The sequence below is a fragment of the Psittacula echo genome (assembly GCF_963264785.1).
Source record: "Psittacula echo genome assembly, chromosome: 3".
In the NCBI taxonomy this organism is placed as follows: domain Eukaryota; kingdom Metazoa; phylum Chordata; class Aves; order Psittaciformes; family Psittacidae; genus Psittacula; species Psittacula echo.
In genome coordinates, this window is record NC_137736.1 from 44,347,255 (window position 1) to 44,368,091 (window position 20,837).

Genomic DNA, 20,837 nt, shown 5'->3' on the forward strand with positions numbered 1-20,837 from the left:
TTTTTTTAATGTAAAGATACTTACATTAAAGTCTTCTGTTCTTCATGCCGAAATTGCCTTTTGATGTTTGTAGATTTACTTGTGGTCTTATTTCACATCCACACACAGGATTTTTTTTTTTTTTTTTTTTTTTATCCAGGTAACACCATGTATCTTTTTATTACAAGTACTGTTGGCACATTCTAATAATATTTCATATATGTTCTCATGTAAAACTGAAAATCACAAGGTTTTATTTCTAAAAATATTCTCTTTGTTGTTGTTTTTTTTTTTTTTTTTTTTTGGGGGGGGGTTCCCTCAGGCAGAATTCTTGTCTGGCTGTGCTTTTAATCAGATATAGTAGCCTGCAGTTTTCTTTCTTTACAGCATTCAGACCTAAGCAACAACAAATACAATAAGTAGTGATAATAAAACCCTGTTACTTTATTATTTCTCTAAGATGTTACAAATATCTTGGCTATATCACAACTGGAACTTTCTAACACCCTGTCAAACTGTGGGCTCAGCATTGTTGCATAGGCTTTTAACAGCCTCCAACATTAAAAAATACAATAAATATTGTAGTTCGTAACTAAATACAGCTTTATATCTATGAGAATCTGCAGGTTTTTTTAAACTTTAAGTACTTCAACTCAAACTAAAGTGTTGTTACATGAGCAGTGAAACTGAGTGTACACTCAGGTCTTTTGTATGTGTCTGAATGGTCAGTTCAGTGGCCTAATATGACAGGATCAGTAGTTGATGCAGTCTCTTGGCTTCACCCCAGTGAAGTAAGCTTAGCTGGAGCTGTCGCGTGCCCTACACCACCACTGGCGTGAGTCAGTAATGTATCAACAGTTTCAAGTTACATATGTACTGAATAATTGGCTTGCCCATCAGCTTCAGCAAAGCAGAATGTGCAAGCCCTGGAGTTTTGGCTGCCTTTCTTACCATTCACAGACTATGTTAGTTTGGATCTCTGTCAGCTGTCTAGTTTCATAAAATATATGGGAATTTCCTTATCTCTGATGCTTCTGTCCTCATGCCAGACATGGATATTAGGTTGTGCAACAGGATCAAAGTTAAACTGATTGTGAATGTAATTGCCAGGGATGACCGGATTTCCTAGGGAAATGAGAATTAAAATGCCTGTTGTTCAAAGTAGCATGGGAAATCCAGCTGCACGAGCTACGAAATTATTTGACAAATTCTCTGTCATATATTTTGTTATGATTAGCAGCTTTTTTAATTGTGACAGAGATACAGTTGTTTTCCAACTTACCCTGGAAAGAGCTAGCTACACTTTGATGCAACTATATGGGTAAACATCAGTTTATAATAAACTACTAAATGTGGTATAAAATACAAGCTCTTTAAGCTAAACATCAGTATAGCAGCCTTCAAGTACCTAAAGAGGGCCTGCAAAAAAGCTGGAAAGGGTCTTTTAATAAGGGCATGTAGGGACAGGAGAAGGGGTAATGGCTTTAAACTGACAGAGGAGATTTAGATTAGATATTGGGGAAAAAAAATCTTTACTATTAGGGTGGAACAAGCTGCCCAGAGAAGCTGTGGATGGGGCTTTGAGCAATCTGGTCTAGTGGAAGGTGTCCCCCTGCCCATGAGCTTTAAGGTCTCTTCCAACATAAACCATTCTATGATAAACTGCTAGGAATTTTAAGCAGTTTTGTTTTGATCTAAACTTTGCTGTTCGTCTTCAACAGTATAGACTTTGGTCTATTTTTAAATGCAATACAATTTTAAATATATTTAGATAATTGTAATAAATATGTTGTTATGCTAAACCTAAATATGGTGGGTTAGTATTTATTATGTGAAGATGCCCATTGGTCTTCGGGTGGATGTCACAGTTCCTATTTGCTTAGCCTTGTGGTGCTATTAATGCTGTCAGTTGCTGATGTGGTTAATGACTGCAACATTAGGATGTCGTACCATTTTCCTGCTCAGTAACAAGCAGGCAAATTTATATCGGATGTTACCTTTGTTGGAAGCTACTTAGACTTTTTAATGATGGCTTGTGCAAATATAGAAAATCATCGATTGTGATTTCTAGTACATTTAGCACATTAACTGAAAACCCAGAAGTGTTGATGAAGACCAGACGCATTTTTCACAATTATGTTTTGTGTTCTTATTAAACTCGTTTATTATTAATTTATAACCTGTGACTTGGATCATACAGCAGCTATGGATGAATTGCATAGCAGTTAGAAGTCATCTTCATCATAGTATATAATTAAACTTTGCTCATAATGGTTGTCTCACAGCTGTGCCTGAATTTTTATTGTGCATTGTTTATGTAGTAAGCACTGTGTTAGGTGTTTTCTGGTTAGGCTGTTTATACCCTGAAGACCTACTTATACAATTACACCTTTGGTTTTAACCTCTTGTTTGCTAATATTTACAGCTGTCACTCTACTCCTCTCCAGCCTGTGAGACTAAATATGTGGAGAATCCACAAACCCAATTGGAAGAGGGGGTTTCACATTTACGGCATGTTATGGAGCCATATACAGCCTGGTGTCAGGTATAATGGGTTTATATCACTTCTGGTAGTGGTTCAGTTCAGGGTAATAGTTCAGCTGGGATTTTTTTTTTTTTTCCTTAGTGACAGAATTAATTTTCTAAAATGCTGCATTACTTAAAAGTTTCCAGAGTTTGGGTCATAATATTTAGCCCCCCTCACACAAACCCAGTTGTTTCTTTCTACTAATTTGCTGAACTAAACTTGTGCTTTTTGCATCTTTTATCCAAAAGAATTCAAAGAGAATTAACTAAAGCTTAGAATTGTTATCTGGAATAAACTTTAAGCTTAAAGATATCTAGGGATATCTGGAGTCGTATCTGGCCTGCCACTCAGGAAGACAAGAGAGTGATTAAATTTGCATTTTCCATGGTCAAAGAGAAGGCCTTAAATTATCAAGCAGTGTGTTTTGGAGCAGCAGTACTGAGTTGGCCTCGCTACAACTGTAACAAAACACAGCTTTGCAGAAAATAAATCAATATTTACTGAACTGGAATGTTGAGGGAAGGAATGTGGCTCTCTGGAAGAGAGAAAATCCCAGGTCACTAGTAGTGGCAAACCTAGCCCCCAGACCTTTCCCCAGAACTTTCTTACATATTTTATTAGGTACCGTGCTTATTCTCAAAAGTCATAAAATACTAAAATAGTCTCTGGAGCAGAGAGGAAAATCAAGGTCTTTGTAATCAAGGTCTAAATTACTGATATTATATTGCAGACTCGTATGATGGCTTGCTTGTTTCTTTGCTGACCTTGTTTCTTTGCTGATACTGAGGCCTACTTTTGAAACAAGGGCATCCTTGCCATTGTGAGTTGTTTTCTTCAGCTGCAAGCTGGTTTTCCAGTTCTCCTTAAAAAAACTAAGCTGTTCAGATCAGGATGTTGTTCTGCCTAGAAAAGTAGAAAGGGTCTGTGTTGTGGTACTAACTTCTAACAGTACTGAAACATTTTATCAGAAAATCCAGGGTTACTCACTGTAGCCATGTGTCTCTGAAGTGCCACCAGCAGGAGCAGTAACTTCAGTTTTGAAGGGGGAGGGGGATTTTCCGTAGAATAGTTAGAGCTCTCACCTCCTAAATGTGTGGGCTCTCCTTGATTGCCTGCGGTAGCCGTAACTGGGAATGAAATTTGAGTCAGTGTTAGTTGCCCAGTTGGACTGGCTGCAGGTAAGCCTTGAACAGTGCTTTGTCAATTGCTGGCCTGTTGTCTTCTTATTTGCTTAATTTTTTGTCTGTGTGGTGATCATTTACATAAGATGTGCTTTTTTGCCTCACACACAGCAAACCATTTCCTGGCAGTGGTTTACTGACTCATTTTATGAAGTGAGCATGTAAACTTTATGGGTTTGGGGTCATCTTTCTTGCTTAGCTCTAGTCAGAGGTAGTTTTGGATTAACACCACCCCCACCCCCTGCTACGTTAAAGAAAATAGTATTTTAGGTGCTTCTTGATTGTCTTTAAAATTAAAAACATAACCCAGGATAATGCAAATAAAATTGGTTATGTTTGTACGTCCATTTTACTTTTTCAAAATTGCTTTCTTAACTGTAATGGAAAGTCAGCTCAAAACACAGGTGTAGAAATGAGCCAGTTACATGTGATCTGCAATGGATCATCAGACTCAGTCTCTGGGGTCTTTAGACCATGTTCCTTTTTCATTGCCCAACATCCATTTAGAGTTATATTGTGCCACATGCTAGCGTTTTTTTGTTTGTTTGGTTTTTTTTTTTTGACCCTGAGTCACTCTTGCTAGTGAGGAAATGAAAGTTCTACAGATGATATCCCCATACAGTGTCCTGAACAAATGCTTTCACTTCTGCACAGATACAGCTGAAGTTGTGTAGTAAGATCATTCTCCACTTTAGCTTTGGGCATACAGCCTTATGAATTTGTTCCCTGACTGACACAGTCTTACAGTATCTTTTTGAAGGATTGTCAGTATAATGAGAATTAGCAGCATTGTTCGTCTTGAGAACTTTTTTTTTTCTACTTTTTTAAAAGGCAATGTGAATTCTATCACTTCCTGCATATTTTCAGTTTGAAATAAATCTAAAATTAGTTTGTGAGGTTGATGCAGTGCTGTTGATATACTTTGTACAGACATCTTGTTTACCAAATCACTTCCAAAATGCTATTTTGTTGGCCTAAGGTCTTGATTTTAGATCTAAAATTTTGCTGGCCCAGTCTCTTGGGAAGTGGAATTTATCACCTTGCAGAATGAATTATGTACTCCTGTGAAGTGCTGTGGAGTTGTACTTCCTTTCTTTGCATCAACTGAAGTATTTTTGTGATATTTTTCTCTACACACACTGAGAAACCCGAGATAATCCTCAGTTTCTGCTACCTGATCAGGAGCTTGATGAAATATTAAATTTGACTTCTGTGTTTTGAGGCATTATATTTCATCTGTGTGCAAAGACTGCTTAGAGAAAAAGCTGTAAGTTACGCCAGACATAACATTGAGCAAGCATAGTACTCTAAGTAAAGGGTGGAAGTGGGAATAAAAAAGTTATTTTAGGGACCCAACACTTTTTCTGTTCATCAGGTCAGTTACAATCTGTAGTAAATATTTTACTCACTTGGTATCCATTTACTGTTGTTTTCTCTTTTTTTAGGATCTTTATACCCAAGCTATGCCCAAATTAGAAAAAGCTGTTGAGCATGGTAGAGGTAAATCAGTTTAGTTTTCTTAATTAGTAATTTAAAACGCAGGACTGTACTGTATCTTCTGTTAAAAGAGAGTTCCACTAAGCATCATTCTAGATATGATTTCTAATGCATTTAGGACTATTTGCACTGTATATCTGTTTAAATTTCCTTTGTAGGTCATAATAACACTATATTTCTAACAAATTAAAATCTGAGACATGCATCTCTGTTGATCAGTATGCAGGAAAAGGAGGGAAAAAAACCCTCACCATTTATCCCCAGCCAGTAGTATTTGCTTGGCCCAGCCTAGGAACTGAAACTTCCTCAGTGTTTATTAGTTGTCGCAAGCATTAGATCTTTCATTTATAATGTTTAGCCCTTTTGTTTTGGTTTATTTCCTTGGCTCTCTGAGGAATTTTGAATTAATCCAAAATAATTTGTATCTTTTTTTTTTTCTTGTTTTGGAAGCATATTGTCATCCTTAGGCTTGTCAGGACTAAGCCTGAACGCTATCTAGAGCTCATTTCAGATACTGCACCCCTTTTCCTTAAACTTAAGAGTCTCAGTCTTTTGAACTCCTTTGTACAGAAGATTTTACATACCCTTCCATTCACCCATCAGACTCCCATCTTGGAGTGAGCTTTGTTTATGCTATGTCTTTTCTCTGTTCTGTGATTTGTTTTTTTGTACAGTGTTTTATTGAAACTAATTCTTGTTAACACGTAAATGTAAGAATCCATTTTGCAAGGGTTTTTTTTATCACTAATTGGAAAAAGATACAATTGAGATGCAAAAGAGCAAAACAAAACAGATGGCCCAGGAGCAAAGGCTTCTATGAAAATTGGTAAATACAATATGATATTCAGTTTCATTTGTGTGTCACTGAGAAGATCTCAAAGGCTTTGAATTTTATGCCAGCAAATATAAAATGTGCATAATAGTTAAAAGTGTTTTGATAACTGTTTTGTTTTCGAACAATTGCCAGCATGTATTGATGATACCTTATCACCCGCTTTCACATTACATTAAAGCACTTCTTTCTGACTTCTTTTCAGAAGGCTATGAATTTCTCCAAAATCCCCCTGCTGGATTTTATCCAAGGCTTGGTGTGATAGGTTTTGCTGGAATTATTGGATTGTTTCTTGCTAGAGGTAAGTGGGAACCTTTTGAACTGCTTATGTTTTGATTCGGGATAAGTAATTTATTTGTGGGGTTTTGGATACTAATTTTTAATTGTGAGATCTGACTTAGCTGTACAAGCATGTTTCTACAATGTTCTTCCAATTATAAAGAAACTTCAAGTAAAAGGTGTTTCATAACCATCAGACTACAAAGGAATAAATTATGGTAAAATACAGAGGTTTCTGAACTATAATACATTTACAATTAGTTGTATATTCAAGTTCCTTCAGAGTATTGTTTATCCAGGCACAGAACTGCTGCATATGGTGATAATCAAAAATATTTGTGAACTGATTGTACTGTAAGTACATGCATATTTTGTGCTATAGGAAAGTGATACAGTTAACTTCATCACGCTACTTGAAGAAACTAATACATTTCTGTTTTCATAGAAATGTTGTTTTAAGAAATGTTAATTGTGGAAAAGCATTTTGTATTTGTATTGACATATTCTTAATACAGTGCAACAAAGTAACACAAGAAGAAAACTTGTAGAAAATGGAGCTATAAAATTCTATAGTTTGAATACCAGTGGGACTTGCTTTGGATAGAAATAAACTTTTTTGGGGCCTGTACATGTTGAACAAACTTGAAGTGTGTGCTTGGCCATGTAGAAACAGAAAGCATTCTGTAAATAAATGCCTTCCTCAAAATACTCAATTTTCCAGTGAGGATGATGAAAGCAGTATTTTTATTTTTTTTTTAATTAAAATCAAGGTCTCCAACTTCACACATTCGAACTTTTGTCTTCGAATTCCCACTTCTTAAGTAACGTGATCATGAATGAATGCAACTTCCAGCCTTTACAGTTGTAACAAAACAGGAGGGGGAGTGGAGTGCGGTCTTGAGTCTGGATCTGAAAGATTGGAGGGTCCCGAGTTTAATAAAAATAAAAATCCCTCATAGTACCAGTGTCTGATTTGTGAATCTTTTAGAATGGGAGCCATAATTTAAAACTTTTTGTCTGATTATATATATATCTATATGTATAACAAATATAAAATATATATATTTTGTCTGGTTTCCAATACTGACATTTCCAGAGAGTATCCAAACAATAAAAGTAAGTGCCCTTAAATTTTGATGCTACAGAAAACTAGAACCAAGTATCCTCTTCCCTCCTTGGTCTCACTTGAAAGATTGTATAGATAAAATCTGCCAGGTCTAACTATAACGCTTGGAGATAGAGCTGCCCACTAAGTAGAAAGTACGATATTCAGAGTTCAATCACGTGAGTGTTATGTAGCCATACAGCTTGATTTAAAATGACATTGAAGATACCTTGTTCTAACCTTGTGATGCACACTTGTAAGACAGAGGAAGCAATGCATTTATTGATACGAAACAGCAATTTAACGAAGTTTGGTAGTAAATGCCACAGTGGTTCAACAAGATTCAGTGGCAAGGTACACTTGATTGCAATGTATACTGCATAGAGGACAGGGTAAATCAAATGTGTCAGGGAGACCCCGAAGTCACAAGGTTCAGAAAGGACTCCTTTGCTTTCTGAACTCCTACTCAGAGGAGTCTAGGTGCAGCTAGATCCAGTCCTAGTCCCTGACTTGGTCAACAGTGTATGCCTAAAGATTTGTATGTGCAAAATCAGCCTGAAATGTAATCTTAGTGAAGCTTACAAAGTTTAGCAAGCTATTAGTCACTTACCAAGGACCTGCTATGGCAAGGAATCTCTCAGTATTGAGGACTAAGGATCTCTGCAGCAGGCATAACCTTGAGAAGTGTCCCTACTTGAGGGGAGATCTTGTCATGCAGCCTTCTGCTGCCCAGAACTCAGAGGGCTCTTGGGCTGCTCTCTACTTGTGGTTGACTTAGTCATATTTGCATGCGGACTACAGAAGTTAGTTTATTCCAGATTTTTTGTGAGTCAGATATTGACCAGCACTGCAGTTAAGTGAGTGCATTGCTTAAATTAGCCATTGGCTGTTGTGTTGTTATGTCTCCCTCAAGTCCACTTTGACCATCCATTACAACCGCCAGTGGTTATCACTTGAGCAGGTTATGGGAAATAAAAGGTCACACTGGGGGAGGAAGGAAGCACCTTGTTGAGTAGTACTGGAATAGATACGAGAGTATTCCTAAACTTTAAGTATTAAACTTCCTCTAATGAGCATCTCCTTCAGGTAGAAGCCTGTTGGTAAGCATTAATATCTCCAACTGTTACATTTACTGTGAAAGTGATAACTGTAGGCACACTGATAAACTATCACTAAGGAAGGTTTATTCATTCCCAGAAGCTACAACAAAAGTGCAATTTTCGTGGTTGTAAAGGTGCAATGAAGTTTGCCTTTTCTGTGCTTTCTTATAGCTGATTGATGCCAGATTCCTTCTTCACAAGACTAGCAACATCATTTTATAAATGTCTCTTGTTTATTGCCAAATTTCTCATCTCATTATGAGCATATGTTAGTGGAAACATTTCTAATATGCATTTCCTCTTCAGAATTCTTTATTCCTTTATTAGATGTGCATATGGCTTCACATATGGAACAGGTTGTTCTGTGAGGAACAGAACCATTGCATCCTGACTCCTGCTCTGTGACCTCTTTTCTCCTGTACTGCTTGCTTTTCTCTTTCACCTGCTCCCTTGTATGTTCCTTTCTGACTGGATAAACTGCAGCATGCCCTGTGACTGATTCAGTGATGCGTGTTGTTACTGGCCAGCCGGGATACACAACCTGTGCCCAGCTGTAATAAGAGGATGAACTTTCCAGGCAGTTAAATTATTTTAGACTTGTATGATTGAATAGAGAATTCAAACTGATTAAAATGTTCAAAATTTAGTTGGGGACTGAGCAATAGGCATATAGCATAATTATGCATATAGCATACTTGGAAGTACTTTAAAAGTACTTTCAAATGCTTTGCAAATTGCTATAGTGAATCAAGAAAAATTACTCATAAGAGCAGTTGTGGGAAAATCAGTATTTGTGAGTCAAGATAACTTAGAAAGTTTGTATTGGAATGTCTCTTGTTCTGCTTGATGTATCAAAAGAATGGTATCCTAACCTTTTTTTTGCATGAGTTTTTCCTTTTAGTTTAGAAAGGAGTATCAGTTGGTATAATTCTCTTAAATATCTCTTTAAGTGTGGCTTGTATTTCATTATTCAGTATTCTACTTCAGTATGAAATAAATTATGTATTCCTACAGTAAATAGAGTTGTAAGGTACTTTTCACTATGGAAATATATTAATAAAATTATTCTCTTATGGAGGTTAAAAGAATAATTACTCACCAAAGTAATCATGTTTCTTAAGAAACCAGTATCACTGAGCAGAAAATATGCTAAACTGTATTTAATAAAATTGTTTTGATTATAAATAAAAGGTTAGGACCATTTGGCTGTCACAGTTAACATATACTCTAACAAAGTTTTTGTTTTTTTTTTTTTTTCATGAAACAGGCTCAAAAATGAAGAAGCTAGCGTATCCTGCAGGTCTCATGGGTATTGGTGCCTCCATATATTACCCTCAGCAAGCAGTTGCTATTGCAAAGGTCAGTGATGATACCTTTTTTTGGAGAAGTGTTTTTTGCCTCCTACCTTCAGATTAACTGGTAATCCATTTTTGAAAGCCACATCAGTGTGCTTGGCACTTAAGACAGTGGTTACTTTGTCAACATGCAGTCTAGTCTGAAAGACGGTCATGCTCTGTTTCTTTCAGTGACTTAACATCTAACATCTACAGTAGTTTCTTCAGTTTGAGGAACATGATTTTCTTTCTGAATCTATAATGTCAAGTAATTATAAATCAACATAAATATGCTTAGTAAGCACAGTTTGCATGTTTACTTACCGTACTAAGGAAGCTTGAAATATCTTGAAAGCAAATGACAGCAGGGTGTGAAAGAAAGAAAAAAAGGGGAGGGACACTCTACAGTGAAATCATAGGAATAACTTTTTGAGATAAATATTGTTGATGTTATCTGCTTTTTGTTGGATAGAGTTTTAAGATAGCATGCATGTTCTGGAATGGCATAAGGATTCTGCTGCTTATTTGATGCCTTTCCTGTTTATGCATTTGTTGTTTCAGGCACATAAGAAACAACTTAAAGTTGCTCAAGTGGGTTTCTTGTGACAGAAAGAACCGAAAAGACCAGGCAATTTGCTTACAGCCCCTTCTAATGTCAGTTCACGTGCCTTGCTGTCCACACTCAGTTGTACTGGCAGTTCCTCAGTTCTCCACCACATTAATTTTCAAATCCAGCTTTTAATATAGAGTGTCAGAAATTCTTTATATTTCAGGCTTTGGTAAATTGCCTGTCTGGTTATTGATGATTTGTGAATGACATAGATGTCAGGGTGTAAATACGACTTTCTGAAGAACATAAGGTGTTCTTTGAAAACTGAAAGGTATTGATGTAGGGAGAGTCAAAAGCACTGTTTTTGAACTCTGCCAGCACTGTGATACCTTCGTCTTTGATGGAATCTTTTTTTAGTGCTTCTAGGATTCAGATGCTCTAAATACAGACAGTTCTGCTAACTTGTTCTCAGGGAGTGAAAATTATGCAAGTAGCAGAGGAAAAAAAAAACAACTGAACATCAAAAACGAAGAAGCTGAGACATTTCTGATGGAAACTGTGTATTAAAATTCTAGCTGCCTTCTAAACAATGAAGTGGAAAGTGATTGAAGATTGTTCAAACTGATGTTATCATTTTTATAGAAGCTTAGTTCAGTCTTAACTGTGGATTTGCTACTAACAGCTTCACAATTCTTTGTTTATTTTATGAAAACTTTGAAGTGCATGATTGCCCTTTGATTAATTCACAGTTCTTAGTCTGACTGTAACAAAACATCTGATATGAGACCATGAGCCTGAAACTTGATTGGGATAGGTTTAGCTTTGTTGACTTGGTTAGGACACTGGATGTAAGAGTTTGGAAATTTCTGTGGAGAGAGTGATATCTTAGATGCTGTTTTGGTTCCTCTAATTGCTCTCACAGTTTTCTTTTAAAAAGCAAAGTTTTAACCATGTCAGGTCTTACTAGTCATAATTTTTATGCTTTAATCTGAAATTGGAAGCACTTTCCTCTCTAGTAATTTTTGTGTAATGTTTCATAGGCCTTTCATGAAATGAAAGCCTAGAAGGGGATGCCTACAGTGCAAAGCTCACTCGCCAAATTAATAGAACCATATAGGAAATATTCTGGAACTAAACTTTAATTTTTTTAAATTTATTCTCTGTATTATGTACTTTTTTCCCCCACACTTAAGTATTTCATCACTGCTTCATTTTGTAATCTTTCAATTTTGAACATACTTTAGAAAACGAAAAGTTTTCCTGTGTTTTTGTTTTGTTGTTTTGGTTTTTTGTGGGTTTTGTTTTTTCCTTCTGACCTTTATTAAAGACTGTCCATTGGAGAGCTGGAAATAAATACAGTAAAATATATTTGCAGTTAAGGTACAACACTTGATGAGTCTCTCTGGAAGAAAACCTTTTTCTTTCAATTAAAATGTATGAGTTGCTAAGTGAAGTCACAGTAACAGAGATCATAATTGGTAATGGTTTTCAGACACTGCTAACCTAACTAGAGATGGAAGAAATGTACAGACTAATTTTTTTCTGCTTTAGTAATCACTCTAATAAATCACAAATTTGTAAGGGATTTATTTCCTCACTGCTAGTATTACTTCAATTTGTTTAACTTTGAATAAGTGGTCAGATGTTATATGTGGTAAGGGAACTGAATTTCATACTGAAATGTATTTCGTTCTGGTGGAACTTTAAATAGTGTTCTGGAGCTGTATTGCTTTCCAGCTAATCATAATACGTTTAAATATTTTTCTATCAACTGTGGCTTATCTTCCATCTGGAAAATAACTTTGTTATGAAGTTACTTACATCAGTCTCTTAGCCATTAGAATTAGTTTTTGTTCCGTGTTGTTAGAATTTCTGAAATTTCCTGAAGTAATGTGTGTTGTGCTTACCCTTTTCTTGAAAGAAAGAAAAGCTTCCTAGTACATAAGTTTATTTCTTTGTTAACAAACTGAATTACTTCTATGTCTCTGGAACCTACACCTCATCCCTTGCCCAGTTCAGTCCATGGGGCATATGTTGGTTGTACTTGCACAACTGAGAGCATGATATAATTACAGGAACTGAGCGTTGGAAAGAAGGAGTTGGGCTCACTTGATCCATGTTTACTGCAGAATTAAATGCTTGTTAACAGAGTAGTCATAGTGCAATTTCACAATAGAAATGTAGAAAAGCCAGCAGATTCTTGGTTTCGCAGCATGCAACGTAGATAAAGAATTGTAATTCTGCTCCATAGGATGCATTAAGTAGTTATAAAAATTTCCTCTCTCTGTTCCTGTTGACTCCAATTTGCAGCTTACAGTCTATCTTGAACTGTGTTTCTCAGTACTTCAGCAGTCTAGTTCTGAAAGTCAGATGAGCCAATGACTCATCTGGGAAGATAGTGTGACCAGTGGTTTAATCAGTACAAACCTACCAGGACTGAAAAATGTGTCTCGTTTTATGTTGCTAGCTGTGTCCTTCAGTCATACTACAAATAAACCTCCTCCCCCTTTATTGTGGCTATTTTTCAGTCCATGTGTGCCCAGCAGTGAACTACTTGGCACAGGATGTTGTGGATCTAAAACTTTGCATGGAGTTCAAGAGGAAGTGCAGCAAGTTCATAGGAGAGAGATTCTTCAGCATTGTTATACACATAGAAATCACATCTGTCTCAGGAAATCGCTGAGCAGCAAATTGTTGGAGACTGGAAGAAATTAAAAAAACTCATTCAGGAACTGTTTCAGAAACACCATTTATGCTTGCTCTATTCTCATAGTTTTGGTTTTCCAGCTTTGCCTGCTGTGGAAGATAGGGTGATACATTCTTATTTCTTGATTTTATAAGTTTTTAATTTAATAGCTGTCTAGTTGGGCACATTCTCCATTTTTGCTGTTCTTATAAATAAAGAAAACTGACAGTGATATGAAAGTGAGTACTGACCTGAGTCTGAAGTTGTAAGAGTCTAACACTCTTGAGTTTTAAAGGATGCTGTGAATATTACAGTCTTGTATCATGTAAGAGGTAGGAGGTACTCTTTTATTAGACTTCGGGATTCTTCTAGTCATAAAATTACTTGTTGGTGTAATACAGCAAACACCATTTTTCCTAGCTGTCTTCTGATTTGTGAGGTGATAGCTGGTTATTTGTTACAGCCATCTATCAGCAAATTTATTCTAAATAGTAAATTAAAAGAAGCAAAGGAGTACTCTCACTGTTCTCCCAAAGCAGTGAAAATAATGAAATTGCAAAATAGTGACAAAATAAGCAGGTTTGGCATTTTGTCTTTAAAATTAGTATGGTCAAATTAAGAAATAATTTGTGTATGTTAAATCTATAGAATGTTGAGTACTAAGAAAACCAGAATTGTACCATCATTCCACCCCTTTTTTATACAGCTGTATTTTCAGGTAGTCTTCAAACAGGTTTTTTAGCAAATTGGGTCGTCTTATTCCTCATGTGTTATTTGTTTTCAAGATGTTTATTAATGCTGTACACCTTGAGCCTTAACAGGAGGATGTTAAAGATCTTGTGTTTTGAGACTTCTTCCACTTAAATAAGAAGTAAGATAGTATTTCCCAGATTGTTAAGTTCATGCTTTCTGATACCTTTTGTTTCAAAGGTTGCTGGTACACAGCTGTATGACTGGAGTCTTCAGGGATATATTGCTGTAGAATCTCTATGGAAAGATAATCCTAAGAAGAAGAAATCTGGGGAAAAAAGTGGTAAGGTAAGAAGTCTCAGAAGACTGAGAAGTCTGAATTTTGTTGCATTTTCAGAAAAAGAATATTGAGCAATAGTAGGGGGTTTTCCACTCTGATTCAGCTTTTATTTCAGACAGAGGTTTCATTCTCTCTCTAAGTTGTGGAAAAATATTAAGCTTATTTTAAGTTAAACTTTCAGATATGCTGTTTGGAAGTTTTCTTTAGTATGATCTACTAAGTGTTTAATAAGAAAGTTGGGATTATTGCAGTTGTAGTGTGAAGGGTCAGGCGCTGAGGGTCTTGGTGAATTTAAAAACCCCAAACTTTTCTTTAAAAAGTAATTTGACAACAAGCTCCATAAAATCTGAAATAAATTTTTTCTTTTTTCATTGCATAGCTCCTCCTTGAAAAAGAGAAAATAGACTCGTTTGCAATTTATTACCTTTTTGGTTTTTTCTCTGAATATTCATGAATATTTGCTCTGGCATGATGATGCCATTGTGTGCTGCTCTGTTAAACGTTACTATCTAGTCATAAACCCAGCAGTTTATAGGGATATGCTGTTCTTGGGGATTTAGTCATAGATAACTAGCTGTATGGTCTAATACTTACAGCTGTATTTTAGGAATCTTTGGTTTAATTGGTTCTTATCCATAAGACTGCCAATAAAAATTGGGTTTCTTTTAAATCTCCCTTGAACTGGTCATCCTGGTGAGATGCCAAGCACAGTCATTGCTGAAAGCTTCTGCTTTCTATATTTCCAGTTGTTAAACACTATATGAGGAGTAGGGCTAACGTTCACATACATGATTTTTTTTGTTTTATTTTGGTCTGGCATTACTGTTCTGTGTTACACTAAGCAGACTGATGTTGCCTTAGAGATGCCTGCATCTGATGACAGAGCAAATGCTAACATAGTGACTTTGTTTTCCAGAGTTTGGCAAGCACTGAAGTTTCTTTAAAGCAGCATTTTTGAATTAACAGTGTTAACACAACTAAGTGGATGTCTACATGCTTATTTTCAATTTTAGAACAGAGCAGCTTTCCTTATTCCCCCTACAAAGCATCAGTGATACAGCAGGATTTCCCTGCCTACTTCACTAGAGAAGAGAAGACTTTATTTTTTTTTTTTTCAGCACTCCTGTGATCCATGCTTGTACAATAGCACTGTTTTAAGGCATCTGTGCCTTTAGTCACTTTAAATCTCAATATCTCGGCAAGCGTGCTCTTCCATAGTTGATTTATAGTCAACAAAGTAGTTGCACTACATTTAAGTAATGTTATTCAGTGTACGTTAATTGGTTTTGAGTTAGTGTTTGTATTGGTATCTAACTATTTGCTTATGTTTGTGTGTTAAAGTAGTGTATATTAAGAATTTATATTAGATTTTTAAAATATAATATACATATTCCTACATAAAACCACAGAATGGTTGATGTTAAAAGTCTTTTTTGCTGTGGACTCCCTGATTGAGCCATAACTCACAGCTGGTAATAGTTCATGCTTTATTGTAAGCCAGAAGTCATATCTGAGCAGAACATGGTGTATTCAACCCCCAGGCCTAAGATATAAAGGGGAAAGCCACTGAGATGTTTTGGAGAGGCAGTTGCACTTGAACAGACTGAAGGTACGAGACCAAGTTCCCTAGGTAGGTCTAGGTATGGGACTAGTTCCAGACAAGCTGGGTTGGAGAAATGCTTAATTCAGTTGCTGAGTTTTATGAGAGTGGAGACTTTCATCAGTGAATACTCATCCTGTATGGGCCCTAGGTGCTTCAGTAACTGCACTTGTATAGCTCTTTGAATAAACAAAGGCTAGTTAATTGTACTGTACTTTTCCTAAAACCTAGGCTGCCAAAAAGTATCACAAAAAATAGGCAACATTAAAATATTTCAGAAAGACAAACTGGCAACATCAGTAAAAATTAGCTGAGCTTTTTATGTTTTTGTGTCCCAGGCTTTCAAAGGGAAACACATGGTTGTTATTGGAAGGCAAAAACTTTTGAAGCTTTCATCTTATTGTAATGCTTATGCAAGCACTTGCTACCTCAGCAAAAAAACAAACGACAGGCAAAATTGCAGAGACCACTAAGTAAACAGACTTCTTTCTCTTCCTCCTTCCAGAATCTTTAAATCACACCCATTACTTGCCAAAATATGATACTTGTACAAAGGAGCAAAATGCCATTGAATCATTTCCTCCTGAAGTTCAGGTATCATTAGTGTTAACTGTTGCCATTTAACTTAATGGATTAGGCAAAATACAGAAATCCTGTGACTCAGATGAAGAAGCACTTATGCACTTGATGAAATTGCCTGCATTTCAGATGTTCAATGATCCCTTACCACTGGAGCATACAACCTACAGCCTCATTGCTTTTGTCCTCTGAAGCTATTAGAGGGTTTTGTTTCCCCAGTGTCCGGAGAGGCTGAACAGCAGTTGTCAAAAGTCTCATGCTTTAGAAATCACTAGAAAATGCACTGACAAATATCTCTAATAGAAGTCTACTCTGAAACTTCCTTCGGTCTGCAGTGGTGAAGCAATATAAATATGTATTTGAGAATTTTTGGTAGCCTCGTGGAAGGATTGAGTTGGTTTTGTATGTATATTTCTGATTGTGGTACTAGGCAGCTAGATTCCTTAGCTAGTGAAGGCAAATATAAATGTTATTCTTGAGTAGTTGTTACAGCATATGCAACCCATTTGGTGAAGCTGTGCCAGAGCAACAGTTGTTATTTTTTTGTTTTTGTGACACTCATATTATCATTTTCCTGTTGCTACACAAAGGATTCTTGCAAATAATCAAGCAAGATATGGGTGGCTCTTTTTGGCTTGTGTTAATTTGTTACATTGCTCATAATTTGATAGTCATAGGTACCACAGCTGTGCATAACTTCATGTTTGTGCAGCAATATGTCATTGAAATAGATGTGGTATGTTAATTTTCTGAAGGTTTTATGAAACAAAAACCTGTGCCAAATTGAGGTCACATCAACTGACATAGAAGTTCTGCCAAGAAAGATGAATTCCAGGACCAGCATTTCAAAACACTGTGTCTGGAGCTCCTCCATGCAGCAAGTCAGTCTGATAAGGTTTTGAATATGCTGTTTACAGTATATAGCATTCTGGTATCCTGCAGCTGGCTTGTTCAGGGAGCCAGCTCTTCAGGATGTCAGTATGAAAGCCCTCTGCTAAAACTACACAAGTACCATTAATAAAAATCAGTGTTCACATCTTTCATTTCCAGAAGGATGAAACATTTTCCTAATAAGGGAATCAGGAGTAGTTATTCAGCTTCTTTCTGTATACTTTATCTCAATATAAAGGACAACTTTTTCCTACCTTCTCCTCTACTTGGGGGAAGAAGTAGAAATGTAACCATCTTGTTGGGAGGCCAGGTATATATGAAGGGTTTTGTCTTCTGAAAATCTTTTGTTTGCTTGAGTGATCTTTACTCACAAGAAGTAATTCCACAAAAATCAGTGGAATTGGTATTAATTGTTTATATTATCAGGTCGTAAATCTCAGGGGAAGTGACAGTGAAATGGAGGATGTGTCCCTCACCTTGTTGATCTTAAACTTAGTGTGCAGAATTTTTAGAGAATCATACCAACCAATGCTTTTATGCAGTTTTTAGAATGATGTGTTTGAAACCTTTGTGAGGAGCATTATGTGACATCAAACTTTCATTAATTGGGTTTTGCAGTTAAGAAGGCTAATGCTCTGTACTACTTTCAAGGTAGTCTATATGAATAACTGGTCCCTTTGCTTTGCCCAATATCATCATTCATGCAAGATCTTTTTCTACATTTCTTTTCTTCTACACTTGCCTTCTAGTGCCTACAAAAGTGTTGAATTAGCTGAAATGTTAGGCCAGTAAATTGCAGTTTCTTCTCTGCCCCCCCTCCACAATCTCTCTTTAGTACTGGCTGAGTTTGTCAGCTTTAATAGCTGTCCTTAGGTCAGAGGGATGGACAAACCATAGCAGCTTGAGGATTTTGTGCAACAGCATAAACTGAAGGACTGTAGTTTTCTATACAAAGGATAATAACTTATTTAGAGAACTGCTTAAAGAGAGGTATTTCAGAGCCAGTATTTCAGTGCAATACATACCACGTATAAATATCTAACAAATCTGGTCCTGTTCATCAGTCAGCTCATTTGATATTTTTGCAGCTTTTTTGTCCTTCCGCTTCTGCTTCTGTAATTTGTGCTGTTGCATTGTTCTATACTGTTGTGAACTCTTGTTATAATATGACTTTGTCTTCAAGTGACAAGACCATGTGTTACATCACCAAATCATGTAAACCCAGTTTTCGTTCCAGACAGCGAGCTAATGTACTGAATCACATAGAAAAACAATTTTCTTCAGTTAGTTCTCACTTTGTTTTGTCTTTATACCACTCAAAGACTTCTGCTATACTTTCAGCTCTGCTGGATTCTCTCAATTCCCCTGACACTGAACTGGGTACCTGTTGTTTTTACTCAAGTGGCCAAAATGTGGAAAAGCAGAACAGCACTAGAGCTCTAAAATCACCCTCCTTTTCAGGTCCTGTTCCTTTCTTCATGTGTATGCTCTTTCCCACTTCAGTCCAACCAATAATAAGATCTTACAGAAACTGTTGGGTTTATGTTTTGGTTTTGGTTTGGTTCCCCCTGCTACTGTCTGTCATTTGGTTGTCTAAACAGCTCCAGAGATTGAGAGAAACTCTTGTGGCTTACTGCTTGGTTTTCATTCCTGCCTGGTCTGTTGATAGAAACCATCTGTGACTTACCAATAATAATACATTTTTTTATATATATATGTATAACCTATATATGTGCTTATCACACACATAAGATATAAATATTAAAAATCTATCTATATGGCTACATCTGGGTATTTTCTTAAGTGCTAGCTGGTGACAGAGTGCTTCCAGGCACAAAGACTGCTCAGTTTTGGGTGCTGGTTTTCTGTGCTTGCTCAAAACAAGCATCAGGAGAATTGTGGACCTGAACTTTCCCACCTGAAAGCTCTAGTGGGGCATCATAGACTGTGATTGTAGCAAACTTAGATTGTGTTTCGGAGGAATGTTTTTAAGTCACTTGTGTTTTGAGCATCTTTTGAAAAACAACATAAGCAGCTGAGAAAGCTTCTTTCCACAGCAAGTGCTTATGGGACTTCTCTTTGGTAGCTTCTGAACAAACAAGCAAAACTTTGGTCATCATAGGATGATAGAATCAACCAGGTTGGAAAAGACACTTTAAGACCATCAAGTCCAACTGTTATCCCAGGACTGCCAAGATCACCACTTAACCATGTTGCTGAGGGCCTCATCTACATGGTTTTTGAATGCTTCCAGGAACAGCAATTCCACCACTTTGCTGGGCAGCCTATTCCAATGCCTGGTCACCCTTTCCATGGAGAAATTTTCCCTAATATCCAGTCTAAACTTACTCTGGCACACTGTTCCCTGTCATATGCTCTTCTTTTATTGTTTGGTAGTAAGATCAACAACAGAGTAAACCTTTTAAAAATTACTGCTCCTCTTGGGTTGGATCCTGTCGTGGTTTAAGCCCAGGCTGTAAATTAGTCCTTACTCTGGGCAGTGGTGAATTGAAATGTTAGAGGTGGGAAAGACAAGTTGGACTTTCTATGGGCAACTCTGAGTAATGTTTTTGGAAGTGCTTCATATTTCTGAGAGAGTCAAGTTAAAGCTCAACTGAAATAAAATGAGAGTAAGTTATTGATTCACTGGAGGAGGATGAATAAGATAAACCAGTGATGTTCACTTTATTCGAAGCACACATTACAAACAAAAGAGGACAGAATAAAAAGTCAACTATTAATCTGTGAGCCTAGGTGAGCCTTTGTTTTTCTTTTGCAACTGCTGTTGTTTTCTGGTGGCCACTCTACCTTGCAAGAGTTTTCCATAAACATGACAGTGATGTATACCTGCCTTTGGAGTTATAATTTCTAAGGTTAGGTGCTAGTGTAAAGGGGCCTGGCCATCTGCAAGATGTTTTCAAAGGCAGCATCACAAGCTGATTTTTGTACTTGGCTATTCTGTAACGTGAGAAAAGCCACCACACATTCGGGGTTTTTGACATTAGGCTGGCTTGCTTTTAGTCATTTTTCTCTGTATGGAAGGAAAATTTTCAGAGAAATACTTGCAATATTTTTAAGTTTGTTGTTTAAAGTTTAGGTCTTTAATGTATCTGTTAGATACTGTGACCTAAGTTGGGGTGTACTGAAACCCTACAGAGCAGTGTGTAGGGTCGCCTTAGTTGAAATATTGTATGAAGTTTCAATTAATGATTTTCATAATTTTTAATCCTGTGGAATCCCAATGTACTGAACACTTTACTAATGAATGTGTTAGGGGGATTTCTTGTCAGTCACACCTGTCAGTCAGAAGCATAAGAATGCAAAATGTTTCCCCTTCTGTTATGGCGTGGAGCTCTGATGTGTGAACTCTTCTGGGCACCCAGACACATTATGGAGCAGTTGTGGAGCCCGAACATGGAAAGACTGTCTTGAATATATGCCTACTTCAAATTATCAGAGGGCATCATGGCACAGAGCAGGTCTGTCTTCTGGGTCATTGATCTAAACACATTTTTTGCTTCTGATCTGGTTCTGAGTGTGGCTAGAGGACTTTGACACTTTGTTGTAAAATTAGGCGTGTTTATTTCCTATGCCAGCTCAAACGACATCCTTTTCTGGCTACCCATATTGCTGCTTCATCAGTCTCAGTAGGCTCACTCTTTACGTT

The 20,837-nt window shown here is 36.7% G+C and overlaps 1 protein-coding gene across 4 annotated transcripts in view; it reads left to right on the forward strand.

Annotated features, from left to right (window-relative positions):
• APOO (apolipoprotein O) overlaps positions 1–20,837 on the forward strand; it is a 31,499-nt gene that overhangs the window by 4,751 nt on the left and 5,911 nt on the right. For all 4 annotated transcript variants that reach the window (XM_080614296.1, XM_080614297.1, XM_080614294.1 and 1 more), the window contains exons 3-7: positions 2,405–2,524; positions 5,133–5,187; positions 6,222–6,317; positions 9,768–9,859; positions 14,001–14,108. In XM_080614296.1, coding sequence (XP_080470422.1) covers positions 2,405–2,524; positions 5,133–5,187; positions 6,222–6,317; positions 9,768–9,859; positions 14,001–14,108 — 471 coding nt within the window. The remainder of the gene's footprint in view (positions 1–2,404; positions 2,525–5,132; positions 5,188–6,221; positions 6,318–9,767; positions 9,860–14,000; positions 14,109–20,837) is intronic.